The sequence below is a fragment of the Penicillium nucicola genome (genome assembly GCF_028828085.1).
Source record: "Penicillium nucicola strain IBT 29836 chromosome Unknown utg000010l, whole genome shotgun sequence".
Taxonomy (NCBI): Eukaryota; Fungi; Ascomycota; class Eurotiomycetes; order Eurotiales; family Aspergillaceae; genus Penicillium; species Penicillium nucicola.
This window is the reverse complement of record NW_026643134.1, coordinates 19,885-44,511: the sequence shown is the minus strand read 5'-3', so window position 1 is coordinate 44,511 and position 24,627 is coordinate 19,885. Positions and strand designations below refer to the sequence as shown.

Here is a 24,627-nt window from a genome sequence, read left to right as displayed (position 1 = left end):
TTGAATTTAGTTGTCGTGGTCGAAGCATGACGCTGTAGTCTATCGCATTTACTATGTGTTTTGGAGATGGCGGCTCGCTTGTGGTGGGCGGCTCGCATGTGAATTACGTTAAGTTAACTTAGTTAACGTTAACTAACTTAACGTTAAGTCAATTGGCAAGATATACCTAGGTATCAAACTGTAGAACCGCAATCCCGCAAGAGCCCCCAAACTATCTCAACTGATATCGATTTTGTGGAAGTACTACAATGACGAATACATCGGCAATGCTCCCGCGCCACTGAGTTCATTCATACATATGAAGTGGCTCTTCGTCGGCAGTTATTCAGCTCGAAATCGTCCAGCTTTGCATGTGGACCTAGAGAGATGTAGCTGGATTTGAAGACAGCCACGAGTCTATATTTTGCCATATATTGTCAACAAAGCTCTTTAATTTATCAGCCACTATCAAATAGCACGACAGTCAGCCATCAACTTCCATCTTCTAAGACTGTCCTTCAATCCATGTCCTTTCAACCGCAAAATAGAGTGTAGTACTCTGTGCCCCGAATTTCACTAGACGTAGCGCCATCTGTATTAAGACCTCGAGCAATTCGGGATTTCGCGACAAAAGGGTTTCTTTGCACTTTCCAGACAGTCTTTGGACTTCTGTTCAAAAATGGCAGAAGAGTTAACCTTTTGGAGGGAATCAATCCGTTTGGCCGTTGCCTGAAATGGTTGAGGCAGAGGCGGGTATGGCGCAACGAGGGAGGGAGGCGTGTACTTGATGTCCAAGGTATCCAAAATGAGAGGTGTGATATGGGCGGTAGAAAGTAGAACACGAGGCATTCCTTGAACGCTCAATGTCAGTTTGTTAAAATACAAAATTCCACAGAGACAACACGTACCGTGACCTGAAAATCCAGCCACAACGAAGTGTCCATTTCGCTTTGGAACATCACCGACAAAAGGAAATGCATCGATGCTCATAGATTCAACTGTTGTTTGTTAGTGCATGAATCTGGCCTATGGAAACTAGAGGGAAGCCTACTACCCGACCAACAGCCACCCTCATCAACATTCTTAGCTAACTCTACTGGATACTTATCAGGCCATCCCATAACGTCTGAGTTGGGCCATGATTGGAAGAAATCTGCAGCACCCTTGAATTGTTTATTCTCTTCGTCATTTGGGAAACATTCTTGAGGGGTGTGTACAAGAAGAGATCTTGCTCCACCAAGAATGATGCTGTTATAAGGCGGCGGAAGTTGAAGATGGTAATTCTGGAAGAGTCAGTTACTTGGCTTATTCACTTCCGAGACCTCAGCGTAGGACTTCACAGACATTCACTATACTGTCCCAATGTTGGGCACCTGTGTGCTTGATAAAACCCTCCGGTGCTTTGATAGATGCCAAAGTCGCTCTGTTCCCAAAGATGATATTATTGAACTCTGGAAGGAGATGAGATGCCCATCTGTTTGTTGCATGCACCACGGTCTTTGTTCGTACATACCCTCGGCCGGTCTTGACAGTTATCCAACCGGAGTGGTCTCGCTCTGAGACGCTTTCAGCTGGCGTATGCGCTTGCAGGTTCAAATTACCTCCTTTGAGAACTATGCGGAGAAGGGCATGTACGAACTTGTATGGCCATCTGTCAAAAGTCAGCAAACTTGAAACAAATGTAGAACCAAATCTAGCCGGAGCACTCACACTTGACCTGCGGGATGCACCACTGCCCCTAGGCATGCCTTCATCTGAGTGAATTCCTCTGCAGCCTTGCTGTCTTCAATTAGTCTACAAACCCTTACCACCTCGTTCTCTTCCCCATGGTCCTTCTTCATTGCATTGTAAGCGCTTATCAGTCGTACCCATGCTTCATCCGACATTGCTGCATCAAATGTCTCACCAAGCTGAAAGCAAACTTCCTCAGTTATTCCCTCTTCTGCTAAAAGATCTTGAAAAGCTGACAAGTGCGCCATTTCGTGTTTTATGAGGTCCATGGCTCCATCAGGTCCGAATCTAGTGGACCATGCTGGATAGCGTGAGTAGGCATGCGGCCTCAATTGCCCCCCTGAGTTAAAAATACGTCAGTTCCGACTAAGACCATGTTTTAGAAAAGCCTAAAGGAACCATATACCATTGCGACCTGTTGCGGAACCGCAAATATCTCGTGCCTCCAGCATGAGGATCTGAGGCTGTTGGGCATCGTTTTGGGTGTACTTAAGATTTATTTAGAACATTCCCTAAGGGGCTCGGGGATTAAGCTGTCTTGCCTTGTCAAGCCAGTATGCTGTTGTTGCACCTGAATATCCACTTCCTATTATGATGACATCTGTCTCTTGTGGTAAGTCTTTGGTTGACCGAAAGTCTCGGAGAGCCGAGTTGGCTTCTTCGATCCAGAAAGACTTCGTCGGGTTACTGATCGGGATAACCATTATGGCGGCAATTCAATGAAAGAGAGTTTGAATGTTGCGGCGTTCTACTTGCGACTGGACCGAGAATCGAGTTAAAACGTCGTTGATATCCTTATCAAAAGTACTTCGTTCTGTGCTATCCGGACCGGTTGCCAGAATAGGCTGCTCTAGCCGGTCGCAGAAGCCGGCCGTTAGAGCCGGTCCATGTAGAGCCTACGCATGTCCACTATGCAGTAATATGACTGGCCTCAATTCTTATTTCCTATCTGAGACGATCTAAGAACGCCACCTCAAAGCATGGCGATGAGACATGAATGGTGATTATAGATGAATTCAATACTCTCCGGCAGCACGAAGATACTGTTTGCGTTGCTTTGGTTGCTACTTTGTGTATTTTTATTTATGCCTAGGCGCTTTGAATTCTTCTCTCAATCTCCAAAGAGATTTGTCAAGTCTAACGACTTCACCAACGAACACCACCATGCGCAGGCTATGGCTAAACAACAAGCTAGGTTAAGACCTTCGAAATCTATTACAGACACTTTGCGTAAGCATATACAAGTTCACAGCCGGCCATCTATAGATGCGAATACCCTCTTCACCCAACAACATGCTGCTTGGTAAACTTTCATCGATCATAGAGCAAGTGAAAAACCACAACGAAACGCGGAACTTTTCTTCAATCGAGTCCAATAGGTTATGACCCCTTAAATACTTATCGCAAGTCAATGTCGAGTATTGAATGTTTGTTGCGAAGCTCACAAGGCCACAGAAGTGTTTCTTACAACGAAACTAGACCAGGTCGCACCGGAAGCCACTTCAATATCTCAAGATGGCAAGACTTGTTTCTATATGGAGCCTGCCCTCGGTGCTAGTGAACACGATACGAGTATAAAACCTACAGCAGATGAAGTTTGTCGACTGATAGGCTGTGCGACAAGCTACTTGGATTGATATGTTCAAAAAGGAAGCCATGGAGTGCAGATGTTACCCTTGTAAACTAAATTGACAATGACATTCTCAGTCAGCCCAGATGGCTTACTTCTGGTCCTTGGCTGATACGCCCTCAATAACCACGGCATTTCCTGCATCAATGTCTGTGCTATGTGGGGTCACCGGTACCATTCGGATCAGGAGTACCATACAGGGGACAGTAACAATCAAGATCGCAAAGTTGACATACAAGGGTACTATGGGGTCGGCTCCAGAGGTCGAGTTAATGGCGTATGAGACAGCCTGGCCGGCGGTTTCAAATGAGCGAAACAGTCCGCCCGTTCTGGAGGAAGACCCGATGTCAGTAGAAAAGGTGCCAAGGATCCAGTATAAACTGAGTTGGGTCCAATAGCCGGTTACAAAGATAATTAGATAAGGAATGTAGGCAACGGCCCATCTTTTGCCATCTCTTTGGAATCAAAAAAAGTTAGTATATCAAAACCAGAGAGTATGCAGATAAGAACCTACTGTTCATAATCAAGTCCTAGTGTCGCAGCCCCGAATTGACTATATTCTATGCCAATCCAGATGAAACAGGCGGCCTGGGGAATGGCCCAAAGGGCAAAAGCAATCCATGCCCGCTTTGGCTGGGACCAGCGCGAGAAGTCCAAAAGCTTCCCATATGCGATGACAATGGGGATAGTGACCGATGCTGAAAGATGAGTAAATAGCTTTTACCGATTGTGGCATCGAAGTTACTCACGAGTAATCAGAGATGACAAGGCACGAGCTCGCACTGAGAAGTGTAGTGAGAGATATGTCCCCATGGTTCCGCCATAGAAGAATGAGTAGAATGCTGGCAAGAACAGAAGCCATGTCTGAATTTCCACGTTAGTAATTGGCTAGAACAGCTGTTTGTGCTAGTATATTGACCTTTCTGCGCTGTAAATGCTTGAACAGGGCAGAGAATTCCTGCTTCCAGCTGATGCTAGGGGATATGGCAATTTTGGAACCATCACGACGTCGAACACGATGCGTTGGCGACAGAAGGAAAGCCCATATTACACCAGTGCATTCTGTATATTTCCGTGCTTGTTAGCTATGTATTATTGAAAGGTAGGTGAAAAAGACTCACCAAAGCCCACAAAAATGAGGTACGTGGACCATGCGATTCCTCCTGCCGAGGATTTCGAATAGTTCGTGGAAAAGTTAATCGCACCTCCCATGACGCTACCCGAGCTTCGCATGGCAGACCAAATACCTAGACCAACATTTGAGAATTCATGCCTCGTCCATATGGATTATGGCTTACTTACCCAAGTAGAAACCTCTGTCATCTTGTTTCGGGTATGACAGCATCGCCGTAGTCTCGGCTACATAGAGAAAGGCCGAAGTGAAACCTTCAAGCAGCTATAAAGTTGTAAGGCCTAGAAAACCTTGTATAGGAGCATGAGCTATCCTCACCTTTGACAACAATAGGTACCAATCTATACCATACTTTGCACTAACGTAGTAGGAAGACCCTGCCAGAGGCATAGTCACCGCAGCGATCATACAAGACCACTTAATACCAAACTTGTTAATCAATGGGCCTCCCGCGAGAGCTATCAAACACGAAGCAGCGTAGTTGAGCGAATTCGCCAAGTTTCCCAGGTAAGGAGTGGAGAGACCGCCGCCTCCGAGGTTGGATATTGCGTCGGACATGGCTGGGCCGACGAATGAAAGACTATGTACAGATTCAATTTATGAGCATGAATCTGAAGATATTAATATGGACTTACGCTCCGAACAGGATCATCTGGAATAGGACACCCCGGTAAACTTTTGTAGATGTCGAAACGTGTAAATACCCATCGTCAAGATCATCAGTCTGATGTCTATCATCGGTATGGCAGATTGTATTGGCGAGTTCGAGAGACGGACGAACTTGGCTCTCAACATTTACCGTTGATGTTCCCATCGTGAGCGACGGCGAAAGGGAGTTTGAGGGATTTCAATCGACAAACAATAAACTAACAGATATCGAGTATTTATATTTATAAAACCGATGGGATAGCTAGGAGCTGGCTCTGTGCAGGTATGGCTGCCGGCACACGCCAAGTAGTCCAGCTTAATGATGGCTTCTCTATCTACCAACTGAATCGGCATCATTGAAAGATAGCGGTTGCTGATTTGATAGAAGCCACCTTATCTGGACTGCTGTGCATGAAGCTCGATGTCTAGGGCGATGTATCTTCCGATCTCCGGGCGACAGCACCGTGTGCCATTGTCTTATCTGCACCGGCTGTTGAAAGACTGAAGTATTCGTAGGCACAACTGCATCCAGCTCTAGATACTGTACTTCACGTGTAAATCATCACAAGGACATACTTTCGTCCCGCTCAACGAGCACCCAATCTAGAAGATGACCGAAATAGGGAATTTTATTCCGGTCACTAACCGGAGATACACCGGCTTCTGTGGCAAAGAGGGGGTTTTGCTGATCGCCAAGCCAACTATTAGTCCATACAGTGAGTCCACTGGCTGGAGCTCCGCATGAGAGTTTGTATTATTGTAAGCTCGCAAATTCGGCAAGTCGAACTGAGCTTTGATAGTGACTGTTGAAGCATTAAATTTGATAAGGTCCACAACGAACCTGACCTACCTTGACATTTGTCATATAGAGAGTTCTCGCTAATTCATGAGACGGATCAGTGCTCAGTAATGATGAACTCGGATCACATACGCGCACTAATGCCATTATTTCGCTTATCAATATAGTTTCAAAAATAATAACCAATCTGAAAAGTAACCAATCTGAAACAATATTCACGGCCTAGAAAAATCTGGAGCCACACAGATTTGCATGTAATTGTTCATGGTCCTTCTTCTCGTCCAATGGATCACACAGTTATCTTCTGGCCAACTTCATCGCTATCAAGTTCTTGTCCCGCATTGTGCACTATATTTTCACAAAGAATGGATTCCTCCAAATACTCAAGCTTCAGCTGGCCATGTTTATCGTAGCGGTATGGCTCTTTAACAGAGAGCGAAACGGCATCGAAGACGTTTGTAGATTTCTTGAATATGCTGTCCATTTCCTCTAGAGACCTATAGCGTGTCTCGGGAAAGAAGAAATACACAAAAGGGAAGATGAATGCGTTTCTGTCGGTGTTAGTGAGGGTCTTGAGCTAGTTCATCTCCTCACAAGATAGAGGTCTTACATAACAGCGAATATGATATAGGTCTTGTACCCGATGCTATTGAATGCGACGGGAGTAATCATGACGACCATGAAATTAAAAATCCAATTGGCACTGGAGAACAATAGTTAGGCAGTGTTTTAAGAGGACTAGCGCTTAGCTTGCGGCCTACCTTGTGGCTAATGCATTGGTGGGGGCACGGATGCGCAGAGGTACAATCTCTGCTGGGTACAACCAGGTCATTCCGAGCCAACCTATAGCAAAGAATGTGTTGAATACGAATAAAAATACAGCTTGTCCAATACCTGCTTGCTGATCACCAAGCACGGTCAGGCGATAGTTGGTACCCGCAAGGACAGCCATGGAGAGTGCCATGCCAGCGGCCTGGTTATACCGTTAGCCAAGAGTCTTCAATATTAAGATGAGAGTTGAAAAAGTACCCCGAAAAGCATAAGCGGGCGTCGTCCAACTTTTTCAATAATGAAGATTGGGATGAATGCGGCCATCAGATACTCTGTGCCGTTACAAGCGGCTAACAACTTGGGAAGGTTACCTTCACCGAGACCAATATCCCTATAAAGCGATGGTGCCTAGAAAATCCGAGTTAGAGGACAACAGAAGCTCTCGGTCTGTGAAGAAGTCTCTCACATAGTAAGTAATGAGGTTGATTCCAGATATTTGTTGGAACATTTGGTTGATGTACGCGAGGGCCACTCGGTGGAACTCTCTATATTCACTCATATCAAAAAGACTTCTATACGAGCCCTTAGACATTTCTGTGACAGTTTCCTGGATGGCTAAAAGTTCGTTCTGAATGTAAGGATCATCGCGAGATCGTTCGTTAAGACATTCAAGGATCTCCAGAGCGTCGTCGTTTCGGCCTTGCATCACAAGCCACCGTGGCGACTCAGGCAAATTAAGAATCGACGTGAAGATCACGATAGCAAAGAGAATTTGAAAGGCCAGCGGAAATCGCCAGGCTACTTCACTTTCCCCGATGAATGAGAATCCTGCTCTCTGGAAATCAGATCTCACAGCCTAATATATATCCAGGGATTGCTTCAGTTACCGTAATTGATCCAATAACTCAGAGTAATGCCCGCGGTAATGAGCATTCCTTCAATCATAACCATTTTACCGCGATCGTGAGATTTTGCAGACTCTGACTGCCATGTTGGGACAGTACTTGTATTCATTCCATTCCCCACGCCCGTTATAATGCGCCCAATAATGAAATGAGGAAGATGGAAAGCGGTGGCTTGTAGAAGAGCACCTGTAGTCATGATTATACAGCCACAGAAGATTGTCTTTCTCCGGCCGAGTGGATTCCCGATGAATACCGTTAAAATAGCACCAAAGAAGCAGCCTAGATTATATGACGCGACTGATATTCCTTGATTCAGACTGCGCTGCGATTTGATAGCTGGGTATTGTTGTATTTCTGGATCCGCGGTATCAATATCGGGAAAATACTTGGTGAATGATGGAAGATCAAGCAGCCCCCCGGTCACACCTTGGTCGTATCCAAAAAGCCTTGTCATAGTCAGTCACTTTTAAAAAGGTTTAGCAGTCAGATTTGGGGAGATTATACAAGAAATCAAGGCTTCCTAATGAGCTAATTGCCAAGTTGAGGCTTCTACCCCTCCAGCCGAAAAACTTCGGAATCACAAACATCGTGTTCAGAAAGTACAGATTGCGGAGAGAATGACGAGTGAAATTCACAGTTTATAAAGAGTTCACTCCCCAGGCTCGCGCCCGGAACGACAAATGCGGTATTCCGAGAGAAATAAATAATCATGGCGCATTGACATGGCCAAGATACGGGGAAGAAAGCGGGAGTGCGTAGCAGGATTGGAAGTGCCACTGATGTATAATTTGGGGGCGGTTGCGCGGACTGATTCTTGCTGAATAAGAGGTCGGTTTCCGTCCGAGGCGAATCATGCGTCTTTGTTGCCTACATATAAGACCCTTGGCAACCAGACCGGACTTCCGCGGTGGTATAGCATCCCTTGGCGGCGGCATGGCACAACTTGGCAGTCTTCTCCGCAAGCATTTGCCAAAATAACATGATACTACCCTCATTCAGTTCCGAGTTCGGCTGGCTTCGGCCTCTTGAATGTAGGAGTACGGCCATGTAAGTGTAAGTCCACCAAGAAAGATCAATAAACCTATGACCTGATTTGAAGTCACCCACAGACTGTTTGCGATATGGGGACCTGCTGATGGGAAAAAGAAGTTTTGTTATGAATCCAAGGAGCTTTTTATACACCTTCCGAGTTGACACAAAAACCGCTAGGTCAGTTCCTTTGCGTGTGGCTCTTAGGACACTTAAGCCAAGAGCGCCACACGGCTTGGAGGTTTTGATGATGGATATTCAACCGGTCTTCCACGGTCTCCTCCGAATTTTCGAAAGCAGTGAAACCCGCGTTAGCCTCTAGCCACCAATCAAGAGGAGTAGCCATGCCCTCCAAGAAACTACCAGCAATTGATAGGCATCATCTAACCAAACGCGCGACTGGCGAGGCTTCGGAGAACAAAATATCGTATCATTCACAGCCAGCCCGATCAATAATAACAACTTACTAGAGCTTAGTTTCAGTTTGATCTATTGAATTGTGCTGATAATTCCGGCTCTCAATCACTCTAATATCTGACATGTCAAGTGTACAAAGCTTGAGTAAAGAAAATTAGTAGTAAAGTGCATATAGTAATCAAGTGAATAAACATGTCATTAGTGCCTCATTTTGTCTCAAATTCACTACATTAGTAGAACCATCGGAAGGTTTCACATGCAGGTCCATCCTGCAGGTACTCGGTCGGAATATTCTTCGCCTTAAGATGAACCCCTTGTGCTCGGTCTCTCTTCTGATTATCTGTCATCATCCAAACTCCGAGGCAAAGTGTCAGAACAATACCAGCACCACCAAATGAGGCTGTAGTGATCAAGGCAGGGAGATAAGTTGGTGCATCCTGGTTGCGGAAAATGTTGGAGCTGACCACTCCCATCAAGTTGGCTAAAGGCACAGCAATGCTCGTTAGAACGACACGTCGACCTTCATTCGCGATATTGTTGTTGTACCAAGTATCAAGAAGAACAGAAGGCGCAGAAGTTCCCCTGGAATAGTGTAAGCGAAATCTCTCGGTCAAACGGAACGGTACTGACCAAGTCATCAAAAATGAGGCGAAATATGCAAGGCTAAGATCTTGCTGGACGTCGATGGTTGCGTAGATTATGAATCCAACAAACGTGAACAAAAATCCCAACGCAATGAAAGGAAATCTCCACCGCGTCCAATCACTGCCAAATGCCAATATAAGCAGCACCGCAGCACCTGAAATGTTGGGCGCCACAGTGTACAAGTTGGTCTTCACTGTGCTATATCCGAGACGCTTGATGATAACGGGAAGAAATAGCTGTACCGATTGCAGTGGCACACCCAGGCAAACTTGGATGGCTAGAATTGCCCAGCTAGTCCAGTGTTTGAAAACGCGGAAAGCATCCCGAATATCCAGCTTTTCGTTTACCACGGAGGAACTATCGATTTGCAATCGAAGGTAAGCCAGCTCTTTCTCTGCCGGAGTCAGGAAGGCAGCCTCCGAAGCCGAACGAGGCAAATACCACAATGCAAAAAGCGCGAAGAGAATCGTTCCGCCACCTTCGATTAGGAACAGATATCGCCAAGGGGCCAGTGGGCCTGATTCGATTTGGAAAACTCCGAAAGCGAGTAATCCAGAAAATGCGGAGGCAATGGTTTGTGCTGCGTAGAAAATCGCGAGTCGGCGGGCTAGTTCACCTCGGCGATAGAAGCTGTCCATGAATTAATATGGCTTCAGTAGAACAACGGAGAGCGAATATACGTTGTTTGGTAGTAAATGACTAATGGGAAGAAGGCACTTTCTGCCATCCCCAGGAACCATCGAATGGCGAAAAGGCCACTAAAGTTGAACACAGCAACAACCAGAATGGTGAAAGTGCCAAAGGCAAGCATCATGCACGGTAGCACAATGTTGGGCCCATATCGTTTCCCAAGAAGACCCAAGAATGGAGCAGTCAAGACATATGGCACGAAGAATATGCTCAAAATTAGATTGTACTGATTCCCTTTCAAGGAAAGTGTGTCTGTGGTTTTACTTTTGATCAACATCCACACCCTCGCTCGTCTTCAGGGCTGACAAACCTTCCAGTCCAGCGGTTTTTGCGTTTCCTAGATTGGATTTGTCCAAGCTGTTAAATAGGTACATGATGGCAAGGACCGGAAGAAGACGAAGATCGAACTTCCAGACCAAGGCGCGCTCTGCCCGGGCATCGATATTGGCACTTGCAATCGTTGGTGCCTCCTTTGAGATGGAGGGAGGTCCCGAGCCAACCACTGTGCTCGGCATGGTTTCAAGTGCCGCCATGATTGTGCTTTACCCATATTCATTCCCAGAAGAATCGAGTCTATATAATAACCAAGTCAGATGCACCGAGGAAGAGAACCTAAAAGATAAGGCTAATAACGTTTAAGCAGTTGGCAGTCTTGGCAGATAAGCCCCGGCCAATCAAGCGCCGCCAATGCCAGATTCGGGGAAATTCGGTGGGGTCCCGGCTAAGCCAAACCTCGAATCTCCTATCTGAGGCCCGGGGGATCGGCAATCGGAGCAGGGGCGGAGTGAATGAGTCTCCCTAATGACACACAGCCCGTGTGCCTACGATAGGAACTGAACTCTCACCAATTACATGCAAAGTATACCGCTATTCCGAGACACTCCGTCAAGTGGGAATAGTGGCATCGTGGTTATTATCAATCCCTATTTGCACATCATAACAGTATTTACGACTTCTTCCAATAAACAACACGCCGGGGGCCTGACGTTCCGAACAGCGAGTGGAAACTGGTCTTCGCTTTGGAACTCCAATTATTCTAGTCGAGAAACCCCTGCACCTCGTTGTTTGTTACAACACTGGGGACTTTTGGGGAAAAGAGAAAAACGAAAAGGCGAAGTCCATGATCGAGTAGCAGTACTGTACATATCGGAGACAGAATCTAGATCTATGCCTTTGTCAAAAAACAAACAGGATTGTCAAAGAAATGCTTGATCGTACTTCAAGTGATCACTCCGCTGGTCTCGGTTAAATTTGACGCTATCCACAATGTATTGAGATTCCGTATGAATGATTCGGAAATCACTTCTGCGGTTGAAGGGAGAAAGAAATACATTTTGCAAATACTTGAATCACTCTGTAGACTAACTTATTTAATAGCCGAGTGTCTATGGAAAAACATGTTCATGCGGTGTTTTGCAGGACCCCGCGCGATCGCAGGGGACACTAGGGCCACCAGGTCCGGAATTCCACCGAATTAGAAGCTGGGATTATGCCCCCACGGTCCCAACCCTGCAGGTTGGGGAGAATCCCCAATGATGAAGATAATTGCTAATGATTGTCTCAATGACGCAGCCTCTGAGCTCATCCCAAATTTGGAGGAAAGGATCGACATCAATGTTCCGTCCCACTACCTGCACGACTCTTCGACCACTTGGCGCTTGCAGCCCTGTCGTTGCAAAGCATAAGAGCACGCAAATAGCGCAACTGACCGGACATTGTTGAACCTAAGGGATATAATGTTTGAATACCTCGTCCTCAGAGAGCGATATTGGATACCGAATCCCAAATTGTCAGTAAACCACATGTACATGTGTGATGTTCTAAATATGACCGAGGCTCCGAGGTTTCACACTTGGGCATACCTCAAAAAGTAACAGATTATACCCATGTTTAACTTGCAGGCGATCGTCAGTTGCAGAGCCAGGATCATCCAGCATATGGACCCAGTTCCCCAACAATCTGGGGGACCGAGGCAGCGTTAGTAGATCCTAGTGAGGGGTTTCATGTGGATTGTGAATAATCATCTAGGGAGGCGCCCAAATTTATATCACCCCGCGAACTTCGCCTGAGGATCTTAGGATCCTGCTTTCCTATAGATACGAGAGCCTCCCATGATTCACGAACCCAATTCTACACAATCACTTATCGTCTTTATCCTTTGATTCCTCAACTTTATTGCATTACCGTGATGGCCGCCGATGGACCAAAACCTGGGTTCCTTGGGAACATCAATCAGGACCAGAAGGCCAAGCTGCAGAAGCTCTGGGCAGTTTTGCTCAAAGCTAGTGAGCCTTTCATAGACGGGGAAACATCCAATGGCTGCGTCGAAGAGCACCCCAGCTCTGCCCAGCCCCAGAGACGCCAATCCCTCCTCGGCCGCACACAAAGCAATGTTTCTGATAGGTCAACCACTGGCCCTACTACACCCTATGAGCAGAATATTTTGAAATATCTCGGTGAGATTGGAGCAGGGGTGCCCGAGTGTAAATCAATTCAGAAGGCACTCTCCCAGATTACGCCAATCGAGCTCCGCACAGGAGTGCTCGATACCCTAAAGCATGACGACCCGGATGCCATGCTGTTGCGATTTCTAAGAGCTCGAAAGTGGGACGTGACAAAGGCATTTGCCATGATGATGGACGCTATTGTATGGCGGGTAAAAGAAATGCGCGTGGATGATGATGTCATGGCTAAAGGGGAATTACATGCCCTCAGGCAAGCCCAAAATACATCAAGCACAAGCGATCAGAAAGCCGGAAAAGACTTCTTGTCACAAATGCGTATGGGAAAAAGCTATGTGCATGGCGTTGACAAGGTTGGCCGCCCGATTGTGGTAGTGAGAGTTCGCCTGCACAAGCCAGGAGCTCAAACCGAAGAGTCATTAGAGCGCTATATTGTGCATGTTATCGAGTCAGTGCGGCTGACCTTGTCTCCTCCAGTCGAAACTGCTGTAAGTTTTTAGCTAATCAGGATCTCGCACGCAAATGGCTATTCTGACGCTGCACCAGGCTGTGTTGTTTGATATGACCAACTTTGGATTATCGAACATGGTAAGTCAGATAATTTGGAAAAAAAATAATTTGTGCTTCAAAAGCTTACCAAGTTTCCTGGTAGGAATATCCGCCAGTCAAGTTCATCTTGAAGTGTTTTGAGGCGAACTACCCCGAGTCATTGGGTATCATGCTCATCCACAAAGCCCCCTGGGTGTTTTCGGGTTTGTCTTTCTTCTTCTTCGTTTTTTCTCTCTCCTCCTCCTTCTCTTTTTGCTTTCCACTCCGAGATCAATACTAACCCGTTGAGTTTATTAGGCATATGGAAACTTATCCGAGGATGGATGGATCCTGAGATTGCTGCCAAGGTCCAATTCACAAATAGTGTTGCCGATCTTGAGAAATTTATTCCTCGTGATCAGATTGTGGAAGAGATGGGTGGCGACGAGAAGTGGTCTTACGAATATGTCGAGCCCGACGTCCATGAAAATGATCGGATGAACGATACCACGACCCGTGATGCCCTGAAAGCGGAGCGCGAAGCCATTGGGGAAGAATTTCTCTCCGCGACCTCGGGATGGATCGATGCCTGCAAATTAAAAGACACCAGCAAAGTTCAAGCCAGTGAAAGTGAGAGAGCTTATTTAGTGGAAAGATTGAGAGTCAATCACTGGAAGCTTGACCCTTACGTTCGAGCTCGTCTTTGCCTGGACCGAACGAGAGTTATCCAGGACGGTGGGAATATTGACTTCTATCCTAAACACGTCCCTGTCGAAATTCAGGTTGCTGAAACAACGAAGATGTCGGAAGTGCAACACCTAGAGAGGGTAAACCAGAGTGCTGCGCAAACCGCTGTTTCTTAAATGTTCAGTTAATGCGTTCCCGGTGTCGTGTCAATTACACTTTATATACTCAGTTTCATTTTATTACTGCCTATTGATGCAATCCTGTGCTTCCTAGTTCCCTATTATGCCAATTCACCTTCTGTTTTCTGTGATTTGGTCTTCGTGTTTGACGTTGAATATACGAAGCAGGAAGTCTCACGCATTGTTAGAGCCGAACCTGCTCTTGGTATAACTTTGTGAGGTTTATCTCCAGGACCTATGAAACAACATCAAGAGCTGTCCTCCCTGAAATTCACTTGTTTTTCACTAGATCCAGTTCAATCCTCAAATCATGATAGGTCAAACTTGCAGAGTCGCCAATTCAATCCGTACTTAGCCCCAAGCCTACTTTCGGGACATCGTGGAGACCATCGCTATGTATTCGTGAGTAACCTTTCATTGATTGTGGTGAAACACAGTTCTCACCATATCTGGTTTGCCTCAAATCGAGTTCCTCTAAGCCCACATTTGCCTTTCTGTCTGACTCCTCTTCTATGCTGGACTTGCGCAGGGCGATTGTTGAGTCTGAATCGCTTGTCTCAACTTCCTGTCTGCCCTATATTCCGTTTTATTTAGCATCAGCGAAAAAAGCGAAAGCCATCTGAGATTATTAACATACCTTCAGTCTCTCAAATCTTATTCGTACCTTGTCCAGGAACGTGGGTGAGTTCATCGTGCCAAATTTGGAGAGATGCATCACAAGCGTGGTGTATGTGTAAAGCTTTTCGGCTCTGCCTTTTCCCAGTAAAAACAGGCCAGGAGAAGATAGGTTGATAACTTCTCACTTTGGGAACATTGAATGTCCATTTATATCTGTTTTTGATCCGTTTCTCCCAATTCTATTCCATTCATGGCCCCGGTGCTCGGAGCTCGGAGTATCAGATTGCAATAGCCACTTCTCAATCTGTTTTACCATGCTGAGACATGAATAACTGCACGCCGAATAAGTAATCTTGGTCACCGAATGAGTATATCCCGCAATATTCTAGGACTGCAAATTGTCGCTTCATGAATGCAATTGGATTGAGGAATGGATAGTAATTATAACTGGTCTACTGCCTTCATAGCTACCAGTCTTAACATTAAATATGTAGCCTTTTATAAACCACCCATCGCCTACTGAGTAACGACTGGGCCTGCACATGTACCCAAGTGAGCACAAAGACCGGGTTAGTAAGCATGTTCCGTGCGAGCTCTGAGCTCCGAGCCCCGAGCCCCGAACCACAACGCCTCTACCTTCGCTTGTCATGAGAGTGTAAAAGGCATCTCCTGAAATGGCAACCCCTCATCGTAATGGTCAGCTATCATCTTGTGAGCCGTGCCGGACATCGAAGTTGCGATGCGACCACCCAAGTCCTGTCTGTGGACGTTGTTTACGTCGCGGTCTTCATCGCCGTTGTGTCAGACATCCCATCCAGCATCTGTGACAAATAGATCCTCCGCTACATACAGAAGACCAAAAAGAGTCTGTGTAGCCCACAGAAAATATATCCAAAATCTATCAACCTCATTTCCAAATGAAAAGATAGCTGGACTCGAAAAAGAGGCATATGTCTCTGCCCCAGGGTTTCTAGGTCGATGTAGATATTCTGATGTGTTCTCAGACACTTGACGCGGTCTTCCTAATCACGCTTTGTCACTCGTAAACTATGATAGATACGAGACGACTAAACTTCGGTGTTCAGGTGCTAGCGCTCCCAGAGGATGGAGGAAATGTGGAATGATTCGGCCGTCATGGACCGCTCTCAACCGACTCTCCGGAGGTAAAAGGCGGTGGGCTAGGCGGTAAATCTTCGCGGGCAAAATTCGGTCTTGCCAGCTGCGCTTGAGGTCACTACCGTCACCCGGACTTGGTTCCTCGGGCGTCATCCCGAGCTTGTCCGCCTCGAAGAACTTCCATATTGCTATCATGCACGGTCAGTCTTCTCTATCTCAAGACAGAGTGAAGCGTCGGAAGATCGCTGTCGCATGTGACGATTGTCGTACCAGGAAAACCCGTTGTGATGGGGTGCAACCCGGTATGTTGCTAATGCCACCCGGAATACGATCCGCGCTGATTTTATGCAGTATGTGGGCCATGCAGCAAGAGAATCGATCGCGGAATTCACTGCATCTATACCGGAGAGTTGGAAAAGAAACGAGCGAGACAAACGCAAGCTTTGACGCATTTCTATTGTGTAACCAAATATGAACTGATATTGGGTTGTTCGATGTAGTTATATCTCCAATCTAGAATCCCGCATCAAAGAACTGGAAAGCCCCCGAGGCTCGGAAAAGACCCAGGATTCAAGCTACCCACCGGTCCGCGCATTTCCAAAAAAATTTCATGTACAACTAATTGATTCATACCAGCGGGCCAATCCCCCGACACCGAGTCCTGGCGCCGGACAGTCCAATGTATCGCGGAGTCATGAAAGCAACATTCACAATGAGCGTAACATGTCGACTCCTATTGCTGACGGTGATGGTGTCAATGCCATGGTGGGTTCTGTCGAGGAAGAGCGTGCTAGCCAAGGCTTTTTTGGAAGTTCTAGCGCAGCAGGATTCATGCGCCAAATCAAAACTGCAGTTGACAAGAGAGTATTGTCTCCCAATCAGGGATCTTTACAGCGCCATACAGTCATTCCATCAAGCACCATTTCAAGAAGAACCGAGCAACCACAATGCTCAGGGGCAAACTATGTGTTACCACCAAGAAAAATGGCAGACAACCTTATGCAGGTGTACTGGGATTATGTCTTTCCATTATACCCCTTTCTGATCCCCAACGAAACGAAGGAAGAGTATCAAAAGATTTGGAGGGGTGATAGTCCCGAGGATGATGAAAACATGCTAATGTGCACTCTAAATGTTGTTTTCGCTCTGGCCAGTCAGTTGGCTGATTTCGTCCCTCCGACAGAGCGAGAAACATCGGCAGATGTTTTCTTCTCCCGGGCTAAGGGCCTATTTCAATTTAACTTGTGGGACACTGGATCCACGGGTATGATCCAATGCTTGCTGCTTATGGCTCAATATTTGCAAAGCACTGATTCTGCACACCAATGCTGGATTGTCACTGGGCTTGCGATTCGCAACGCGCAAAGCTTAGGACTGCATCTTCCTCAAACTATTAACCGCCTCAAAACCTTTCGAGAACGGCAATTGGCGCGCAAAATATGGCACGGGTGTATTTTGATGGATAGGTAAGTAATATCTCATTCACACTCGATGATTATCAGATTTTGCGCTAGTCCTAACTGTGGCTTCTTCTAGGGTCATATCTATGACATTTGGCCGTCCTGCCATGATCTCGAAGACCTCCAGTGGTGCAGTCCCTCTTCCAGCTGCCGTGGATGAAGAATACATCCCCCCTGGATCAAATGTGGAAGTATCCCAGCCATCGAACCTCCCCTCCCTCATGACATTCTTTGGAAAGACACTGGAGCTTTACGAGATCATGAATGACGTTTTATTAAGTCTTTATAAGCCTTTGACAGATGAAGGCTCAGATGATATACATGATTTCTATTTCAACAACCTTGCCAGTGAAAGTGATAGAACCATCTTCGAGCTCGATCGTTCTCTAATGCGATGGACAAGAAGCCTTCCTCCTCATTTGTGTCGAGGTTCCTCTTTACATCCCGAAAATCCCATTTTCTGCCGCCAAAGCATTGTCTTACGCGCAAGGTCGGAGAATACCTTCACTGCCTTCCCAGAACCCTCTGCTGACTGGTTGCTGTAGGTTTTTACACGTTCGTATGTTGCTTTTTCGACCGACTTTGTCCAAATATTGTGCCGTCCGAGACAGCTCATCGCCCGATCCGTTGATATCAATGGACGACTCGCTCCCCCACCGTGTCGCGCTTCAGTGCTCTATAATATGTGTCAAGGCCGCACAGGAATCAATCAAGCTGATCTACAATAACGTTCCTGTAGATGGAACCGGTGGCCCGCTTCCAGCCTGGTGGTACAACATTCTCTGTTCGTATGAGTATTTTCCACTCTTTCTCATTCTATCCTAACTTCCATAGATGTTTATACATCTGCTACAGTCTTAATTGCTGCTCGCCTGTGCTCTTCTATTGTTGCTGAAGTGACAGAAGATTCTGTTACACGGTCCTGGAACTGTGCACTTGAAATTCTACGCAAGTATGAAGAATATAGCACGTCTGCTCGACGCTGTGTTGCTGCTCTTGAGATTCTCTATGAACAAGTTGTGTCCGAGGGACTGCAACCTGCCAGCCAAACACCTCGTCCAGAATTATCGATTGACTCGGCGACTACATTGCATGAGATGTCATTTGGAGAAGGCATGAATGCAGCCTTCTTGGACAGCTTTGAGCCTCCTGACCTCCAAGATATGTCTTGGTTGAACAGCGTCCCGAGTAATCTTTTTTAGTGTCTCGGACCACAAGTTGCAAATGAACAGGAAATACTATGTACACAAGTCTCTCATTGACGTTATCTTCGCTCCTTGACGAAATATCTAGAAGCCCTCATCTACGTTGTACCATTAGCCGCCCCTCAGAAAATCGATGTAGCAGCGTACAAAGCCTGTCCAGTACGTCGCTCAGCATGTCGTTCCTCTCGTCACAGTGATATGGAGTGACTCGCCTGCCGGCCTGGCCATGATCTCCATCTCTCCCGTATGATAGCCTGCTGGAAGCTCGCAGAAGTCGAGCCGGCTTTGGCTTCCATTGAAACTTGTAGTAGGTCGATCATGGACTGCCAGATAGTGGGCCTTAAACCCGAATTGCGTCATGCGTGGGTCCACGATATTGCCGAACCCTGTCGTCTGATGTGGAAGACCTCTCGCATGCTGTTCTTGCACCACGCGTTCCGCAAGCTTGAAAAATATATCACCCTGATCGAAGGTGACTCTCACAGGCACAAAATGGACACACGGCCCTTGTTAAAAGTTACGATGCAAGTAGGGGAATGTTGACGACTGAGCGAAGGTACGATAACGTAATCGGTAAGCAAGCTGGCCATGTAAGCGAGCTGGCCACCCAGCCAAAACGCGTCAATTAATTAGACCCCTCTCAATTCAACCACCCACCATGCCACCAATTCGTACTCAATCGTCTCAAAAACGTACGGAGCAAGATGGTAGAATCTCATTCGCTATTCAAGCTATTCAGAAGCAAGAAATCACTTCAATTCGTGAAGCAGCGCGCCAATTTAACGTACCGCGTTCAACTCTTGCAACACGCCTAAATGGGGTTCAAAACCGCGCTTTTTCTCGCGCAAAGAACCTTAAATTGACGGAAATCGAAGAGGAATCACTCCAGAAATGGATTATCTCTATGAATTCACGCGGAGCAGCCCCTCGGCCCTCTACTGTTAGAGAAATGGCAAATCTACTACTTACGGCGCGTGGATCTAACCTACCTCTTTTGGTCGGCGAGAAATGGGTTTATAACTTCGTTAAACGGTATCCTCTTCTTTCCTCCCGTTTCTCGAGACGCTACGATTATCAGCGAGCTAAATGCGAAGACCCGAAGGCTATTTCTGAATGGTTTTCTCTCGTTCAAAAGACAATCTTAACGTACGGTATCGATCCTGACGATATCTATAACTTTGATGAGACCGGTTTTGCAATGGGCTTGATTGCGACTGTAAAGGTTGTTACGAGAAAGGAATTCTACGGTCGGAGATCACTTTTACAGCCTAGAGACCGTACGTGGGTGACTACTATTGAGTGTATAAACGCGTTGGGGTGGGCGCTTCCGCCCTACGTGATTTTTAAAGGTAAAGTCTTTATCGAATCTTGGTTCGACGGCCTTCCGAATGATTGGAGACTCGAACTTAGTCCGAATGGATAGACGTCTGATGAAATTGGACTTCAATGGCTTAAAAAGCTCTTTATTCCGTCTACTTCTTCGCGTACGAAAGGGAAGTATAGACTGTTGATACTTGATGGCCACGGGAGTCATTTAACTCCACAATTTGACAAAACTTGCGAGGATAACAATATTATCGCAATTTGTATACCTCCGTATTCGTCCCATCTTTTACAGCCTCTTGATATTGGCTGTTTTGCGGTGTTAAAACGCGCGTATAGTCGGCTTATTGAGTCAAAAATACGGGTCGGAAAAAATCATATTGATAAACTAGACTTCCTCGAAGCCTATCCGACTGCACGAATTAAGACGTTTAAACCGGAGACTATTAAGAATAGCTTTGCCGCCGCTGGTTTAGTGCCTTATAACCCTGATCGGGTACTCTCGAAGCTTGATACTTGCCTTCGTACGCCGACCCCCCCCTCGAGCCGAGACAGCGAGTGGGAGCCAAAAACGCCCTCGAACTATATCCAATTATAAAAACAGGCTTCCTCGATAAAAGCATTATTAAAGCAACGCTCAAAAAGCCCTCTGAGTCCGCTAAATTCTGCGATAAACCAGATTTTGAAAGCCTGTCAAATCTCAATGCAATCGGCAGCTCTCCTTCAGAAAGAAGTAAGCGATTCACGCGCTAAAAATGAGAAGAAGAAGCGGAAAAAGACTAGATCTATAAGGCAGATAGCTTCTTAGGAAGGTCTTACAGTTCTAGAGGCCTCTACCCTAATATCGCAGCCGGAGCAGGCGAATTTAGCGCAAGTATCCCGCGAAGCAAACCAGGTTCCGGCACCTTTACAGCCACGTACGAGGGCCTTACCGAAGTGTGGAGAATGTGGAAATCTAGATCATAAGAGAAACGCCTGTCCTTATAGGTCTCAAGTTTAGCTTATTGAATTGAATGGCGTTCTGGTTAAGATATATAAGTTTAAAATTGATGGGTTTAGATGGGTGGCCAGCTCGCTTACATGGCCAGCTTGCTTACCGATTACGTTAGTCAAGGGAAAATCCTAGCCTGCAGTCTGCCAGACTGCACCCCGTGGGATAGGGTCACATGAGAGTCTATTTTGAGGTAAAATAGCGAGATTTATGCTAGTGTGGATAGTAATGAGACATCCAAGGATATCTTGCGGATGCGGATGGGAAACGGCATCCGGGTTTGCGGATTTGCCGCAGTCTAATCGTGCGTATTGCTGCCTTAGTATTCCACTCGATTCCTATATAAATGCGAAAATTCGTCTATTCACCCTTGACCTTCTGCACATTATACACCCAAACATAGCAAAACGGATATATCGTCTCCGGAAGCAAAGTCAAGACCATAGTGGCAATACTCCATGGCGAGGCAACATATTCCCAATTCTGGGGCACATTCAAGTATCGCCAGAGAAACACCCCGTAGGCTAGATAGCAGCCTAAATATCGAGTTATCCTGCATCTATTGGCTATACCTTGACGCTGTGGTAAACCAAAAGTGAAACCCACCACATCTCCAACGAATGCCCCCTCGTCCCCTCCTCCGCATACAACGAATGCAAACAGACCCAGCCGATGGGAAGTTGAAGGAGAATACCCGTCCAGTACGCTGTGACTTGTTCGCGATCATCTGGGTAGAGGGTCGTTAGCCATTTCAAGCCGGCTATACCCAGGAGGAGACCGATGAGCATGTTCCGAATCAGTCGGGGTCGGTGCTCTGCGCGATGGACGTGCTTAAGGATGACTGCGACGTAGCCAAAGTCGTGGATGAACCAGGCGAGAAAGCCTACTCGCTCTACGGTTGTAGATGTGGTGGTGAAGGCGAAGAAGAATTCGTAGGCCATTGTTAGGCATCTGGTTGGGTTGTTAGTGGGTGTTATACGATGCGATTAACATATGGGGGTGGGCATTACAGATACTGGACACTGCCATAGCTCGACCCAGGGACTCGCTGGTCTTTATATGCGCGGAATGTGCAGAATAAATAGCACAGAACGTAGAGAAAGCCGCAGGAAATAATCAGCCCATCTTGAACGTAGAGATAGCTCTCTGGTGGATTCAGTCGCAGGTCTGCGGGTTGTATAATCAGATGCTGGACTTTATTCGCTAACTCGAAATCAAACATTTGAACTGTACAGAGTATATTTTATCTTGCGACTCTCACCTTGCGATACATTGTCGTTCTTAGATTTTATAAGCGCCGGCAGCACCTAAGTCTACGTCAGCTGGCAGAGCGGGTGGGGCTAGCGCTCGGACTAATGACATCATCAACGTTAATGCTTTTCGAAAGGTACCTATGAGTACATTCAGGCTGAGCGTCAGCAAGGTTGCGAATGAGATCCTCGATATGTGGAAAATCCTAAGGGAAAGTGGAAGTGGAATGAAATCCTTCAAAAAGCAGTGGGACAAACACCAACCAGAGGCACGGAAGAGTTGGCTTCAACAATTCACCGAACTCCACAGATGTCCAGGCCTGGCTATTCACATGCTGGCGCGGTATCCGAACGAGCGTTTAGACAAAGAAGCGTTTCTGACACCTCTGCTCAACGTGGAGGATCTGGCTGAAGCAAATGTTTTTTCAGATGTGTTACAAATTCGGTCATCCATACATCCGAAGATGTTCTTATTTTCAGATACCCGCCTTGTTGAGCTTGGATATTGGTGCAAATCAATTACGCAGATGCAAATTGAAGGAAGAATGTTGTTTTATTCATAAATTGGTATCGACGAGGGAGATTCCCTGTACGGGATACAATTTGAACCTGACGCCTTCAAAAAGTCACACCTTACTAATCCAGCTATCGGCTGCTTACATCAACTCATAGCGCAAAAGAAAACGTAACGTAATTCCCATACGAGCTGGGCACCTAGCCGAGCTGGACACCCAAAACACCATAGTAAATGAGATAAATTAAAACATAGCATCAGCTATTCTGAATAGGAGCGCACCATATCTCTGTATAACTTGGGGCTGCAGTTTGGGCAAACCACGTAAAAGTTCTACCAGGTCACGATCCTATGGTTCTTGTGAGTTGACTTCACATCATTGAGTAAGCCATTCAAGTAGATTAGAGCTCGAAATTGTCATATTAAAAATATAGAGAGTATTTCAAGCCGTAGATGACCAACAGGAAAGAGACGAAGCATCTCTCGCGCCCAAAATAACCCAAGCAGTATACCACGTGATTTTTTACCGTGGCGCTAGACATGGAGGCGGCAACTTCATGTGGCAAGAGATGCATGATAAGTCTACCGTACGAAGAGCGAATTGAGACCTGTTAGGTTGCTTGGCTAGCCACTCAAACGCGAAGCCAGCATCCACCACATGACAGACTAGCTCTACAGCGCGACAAAAGTCAGCAGTCATCAACAGCCAATGCTGCCATATTGGTACGCTGTCATTACTGGTACGATCGACGTAACCGCTATTCGAAAAAAGAAAAGATCGACTGCCTTTTCGTGAAAAGGCAGTCGACCTTCCCTTTCTCGCATAGCGTACATGCAGCAACATGAGCGTTGATACAATGAAGGTCGTCGAGGAGTGTCTGATAAGAGGCATACTGTACACTGGTTACAAAAGTAAAATTGGACTATTTGATTCCTAGTATGCTTAGCTATTGTAAACGTAAAGAAGATAAGTGGAAAACGTGTTACTGCCCCGAGAGCGCTAGATCATTATCGATACTCACTATAAGCCTCGGGGCTTAATATGAATAGACAGCTATTCTCATCGGGATTTCTAGAGAAAGCATTCGGAATTTTTCTTCCCACAGAGCAAGGTAAAACATCCTCGAGCTTGGTAATAAGTCTTATACTGATGAATGTCTTACTAGTTTATCCAAGCAATTACTTGCTTTTCATCTGGACATCCAAGGCGAAAGAGGTTTGCAATGCCTTATTTTTTACAATAGCCACCTGACTAACATATAGTGTGGATTGAATAGTGGCCTAAAATGTGTAAGGAGATCACCTATAAGTGGGGATGTTCCAAAAGAAAAGGATGCCCCTACAAGGAGAAGTCGATACATCGATGTCTCCCACAGCTATATCGCGATACAGGTGAAATATGTGAAGAGGGAACCAAGCCCAAAGCAATGGAACTCGAAAGTGACTGCCCAAAGTGTCGCCCAGCCGCTCAGGAGAACAATCCTGGAATGAGAAATCATGGTAGCGATAAAGGAACCTGTTGAACCAGGAGGACGTATATTGACGTGCAAAAAATTTGAGATTCAGAGGCCCAATTTAATTCTCGGATAGTCGAATTCAATATTTAGGTCGTGATTTATGGTCAGATGACTGCCGGAGGCGTTGTGTCATGAGAAAGCCAAACAAAAATCGACTGGAAGCCGTCAAAGCCTTAGCATAGAATATTAAAATAGAGGGCCTACGGGCTCAGTCACGGATTCAATCCAAATCGACTCTCGACCTAATTCGGGTTTCGCAGAAAGCTCCAAAGAGAAGTTTTCCATCGGTTCGATGTTTCAACAGTCATTGACATTTCAGCAGCTGAATTTGAACCGCTGCAGCCATTGAAAAGGCTCAGAACAGCTGATCCTTAGGGACCATAGTTCAAGACAGGTGAGCT

The 24,627-nt window shown here is 46.3% G+C and overlaps 7 protein-coding genes across 7 annotated transcripts; 2 read left to right on the top strand and 5 right to left on the bottom strand.

The window, feature by feature from the left end:
• Positions 1-576: 576 nt before the first annotated feature.
• Positions 577-1,958, bottom strand: N7511_008534 (NAD(P)/FAD-dependent oxidoreductase; the record flags this gene model as incomplete). Its single annotated transcript, XM_057130911.1, has 5 exons — positions 577-830; positions 888-977; positions 1,031-1,262; positions 1,324-1,630; positions 1,690-1,958. The coding sequence occupies 5 exons, from the start codon at positions 1,956-1,958 to the stop codon at positions 577-579; spliced, it is 1,152 nt and encodes a 383-aa protein (XP_056978899.1).
• A 1,473-nt stretch (positions 1,959-3,431) lies between these two features.
• On the bottom strand, positions 3,432-5,286 carry N7511_008533 (uncharacterized protein; the record flags this gene model as incomplete). Its single annotated transcript, XM_057130910.1, has 8 exons — positions 3,432-3,795; positions 3,855-4,038; positions 4,090-4,204; positions 4,260-4,402; positions 4,462-4,587; positions 4,643-4,736; positions 4,791-5,052; positions 5,108-5,286. 8 exons carry the CDS (start codon positions 5,284-5,286, stop codon positions 3,432-3,434), a joined length of 1,467 nt encoding a protein of 488 aa, XP_056978898.1.
• A 922-nt stretch (positions 5,287-6,208) lies between these two features.
• Positions 6,209-8,182, bottom strand: N7511_008532 (sugar porter family MFS transporter; the record flags this gene model as incomplete). Its single annotated transcript, XM_057130909.1, has 7 exons — positions 6,209-6,470; positions 6,530-6,622; positions 6,681-6,892; positions 6,949-7,098; positions 7,157-7,518; positions 7,578-8,041; positions 8,100-8,182. The coding sequence occupies 7 exons, from the start codon at positions 8,180-8,182 to the stop codon at positions 6,209-6,211; spliced, it is 1,626 nt and encodes a 541-aa protein (XP_056978897.1).
• A 1,089-nt stretch (positions 8,183-9,271) lies between these two features.
• N7511_008531 (putative MFS transporter) lies at positions 9,272-10,891 on the bottom strand (the record flags this gene model as incomplete). Its single annotated transcript, XM_057130908.1, has 4 exons — positions 9,272-9,623; positions 9,672-10,316; positions 10,367-10,628; positions 10,687-10,891. 4 exons carry the CDS (start codon positions 10,889-10,891, stop codon positions 9,272-9,274), a joined length of 1,464 nt encoding a protein of 487 aa, XP_056978896.1.
• Positions 10,892-12,564: 1,673 nt separating this feature from the next.
• On the top strand, positions 12,565-14,229 carry N7511_008530 (CRAL-TRIO domain-containing protein; the record flags this gene model as incomplete). The annotated part of the gene is made up of 4 exons (XM_057130907.1): positions 12,565-13,326; positions 13,385-13,426; positions 13,491-13,590; positions 13,685-14,229. 4 exons carry the CDS (start codon positions 12,565-12,567, stop codon positions 14,227-14,229), a joined length of 1,449 nt encoding a protein of 482 aa, XP_056978895.1.
• Positions 14,230-16,950: 2,721 nt separating this feature from the next.
• N7511_008529 (transcription factor domain-containing protein) lies at positions 16,951-18,628 on the top strand (the record flags this gene model as incomplete). The annotated part of the gene is made up of 4 exons (XM_057130906.1): positions 16,951-17,432; positions 17,503-17,916; positions 17,972-18,210; positions 18,261-18,628. 4 exons carry the CDS (start codon positions 16,951-16,953, stop codon positions 18,626-18,628), a joined length of 1,503 nt encoding a protein of 500 aa, XP_056978894.1.
• Positions 18,629-21,281: 2,653 nt separating this feature from the next.
• Positions 21,282-22,167, bottom strand: N7511_008528 (uncharacterized protein; the record flags this gene model as incomplete). The annotated part of the gene is made up of 3 exons (XM_057130905.1): positions 21,282-21,498; positions 21,552-21,896; positions 21,983-22,167. 3 exons carry the CDS (start codon positions 22,165-22,167, stop codon positions 21,306-21,308), a joined length of 723 nt encoding a protein of 240 aa, XP_056978893.1. The 3' UTR covers positions 21,282-21,305.
• Between the last annotated feature and the right edge of the window lie 2,460 nt (positions 22,168-24,627).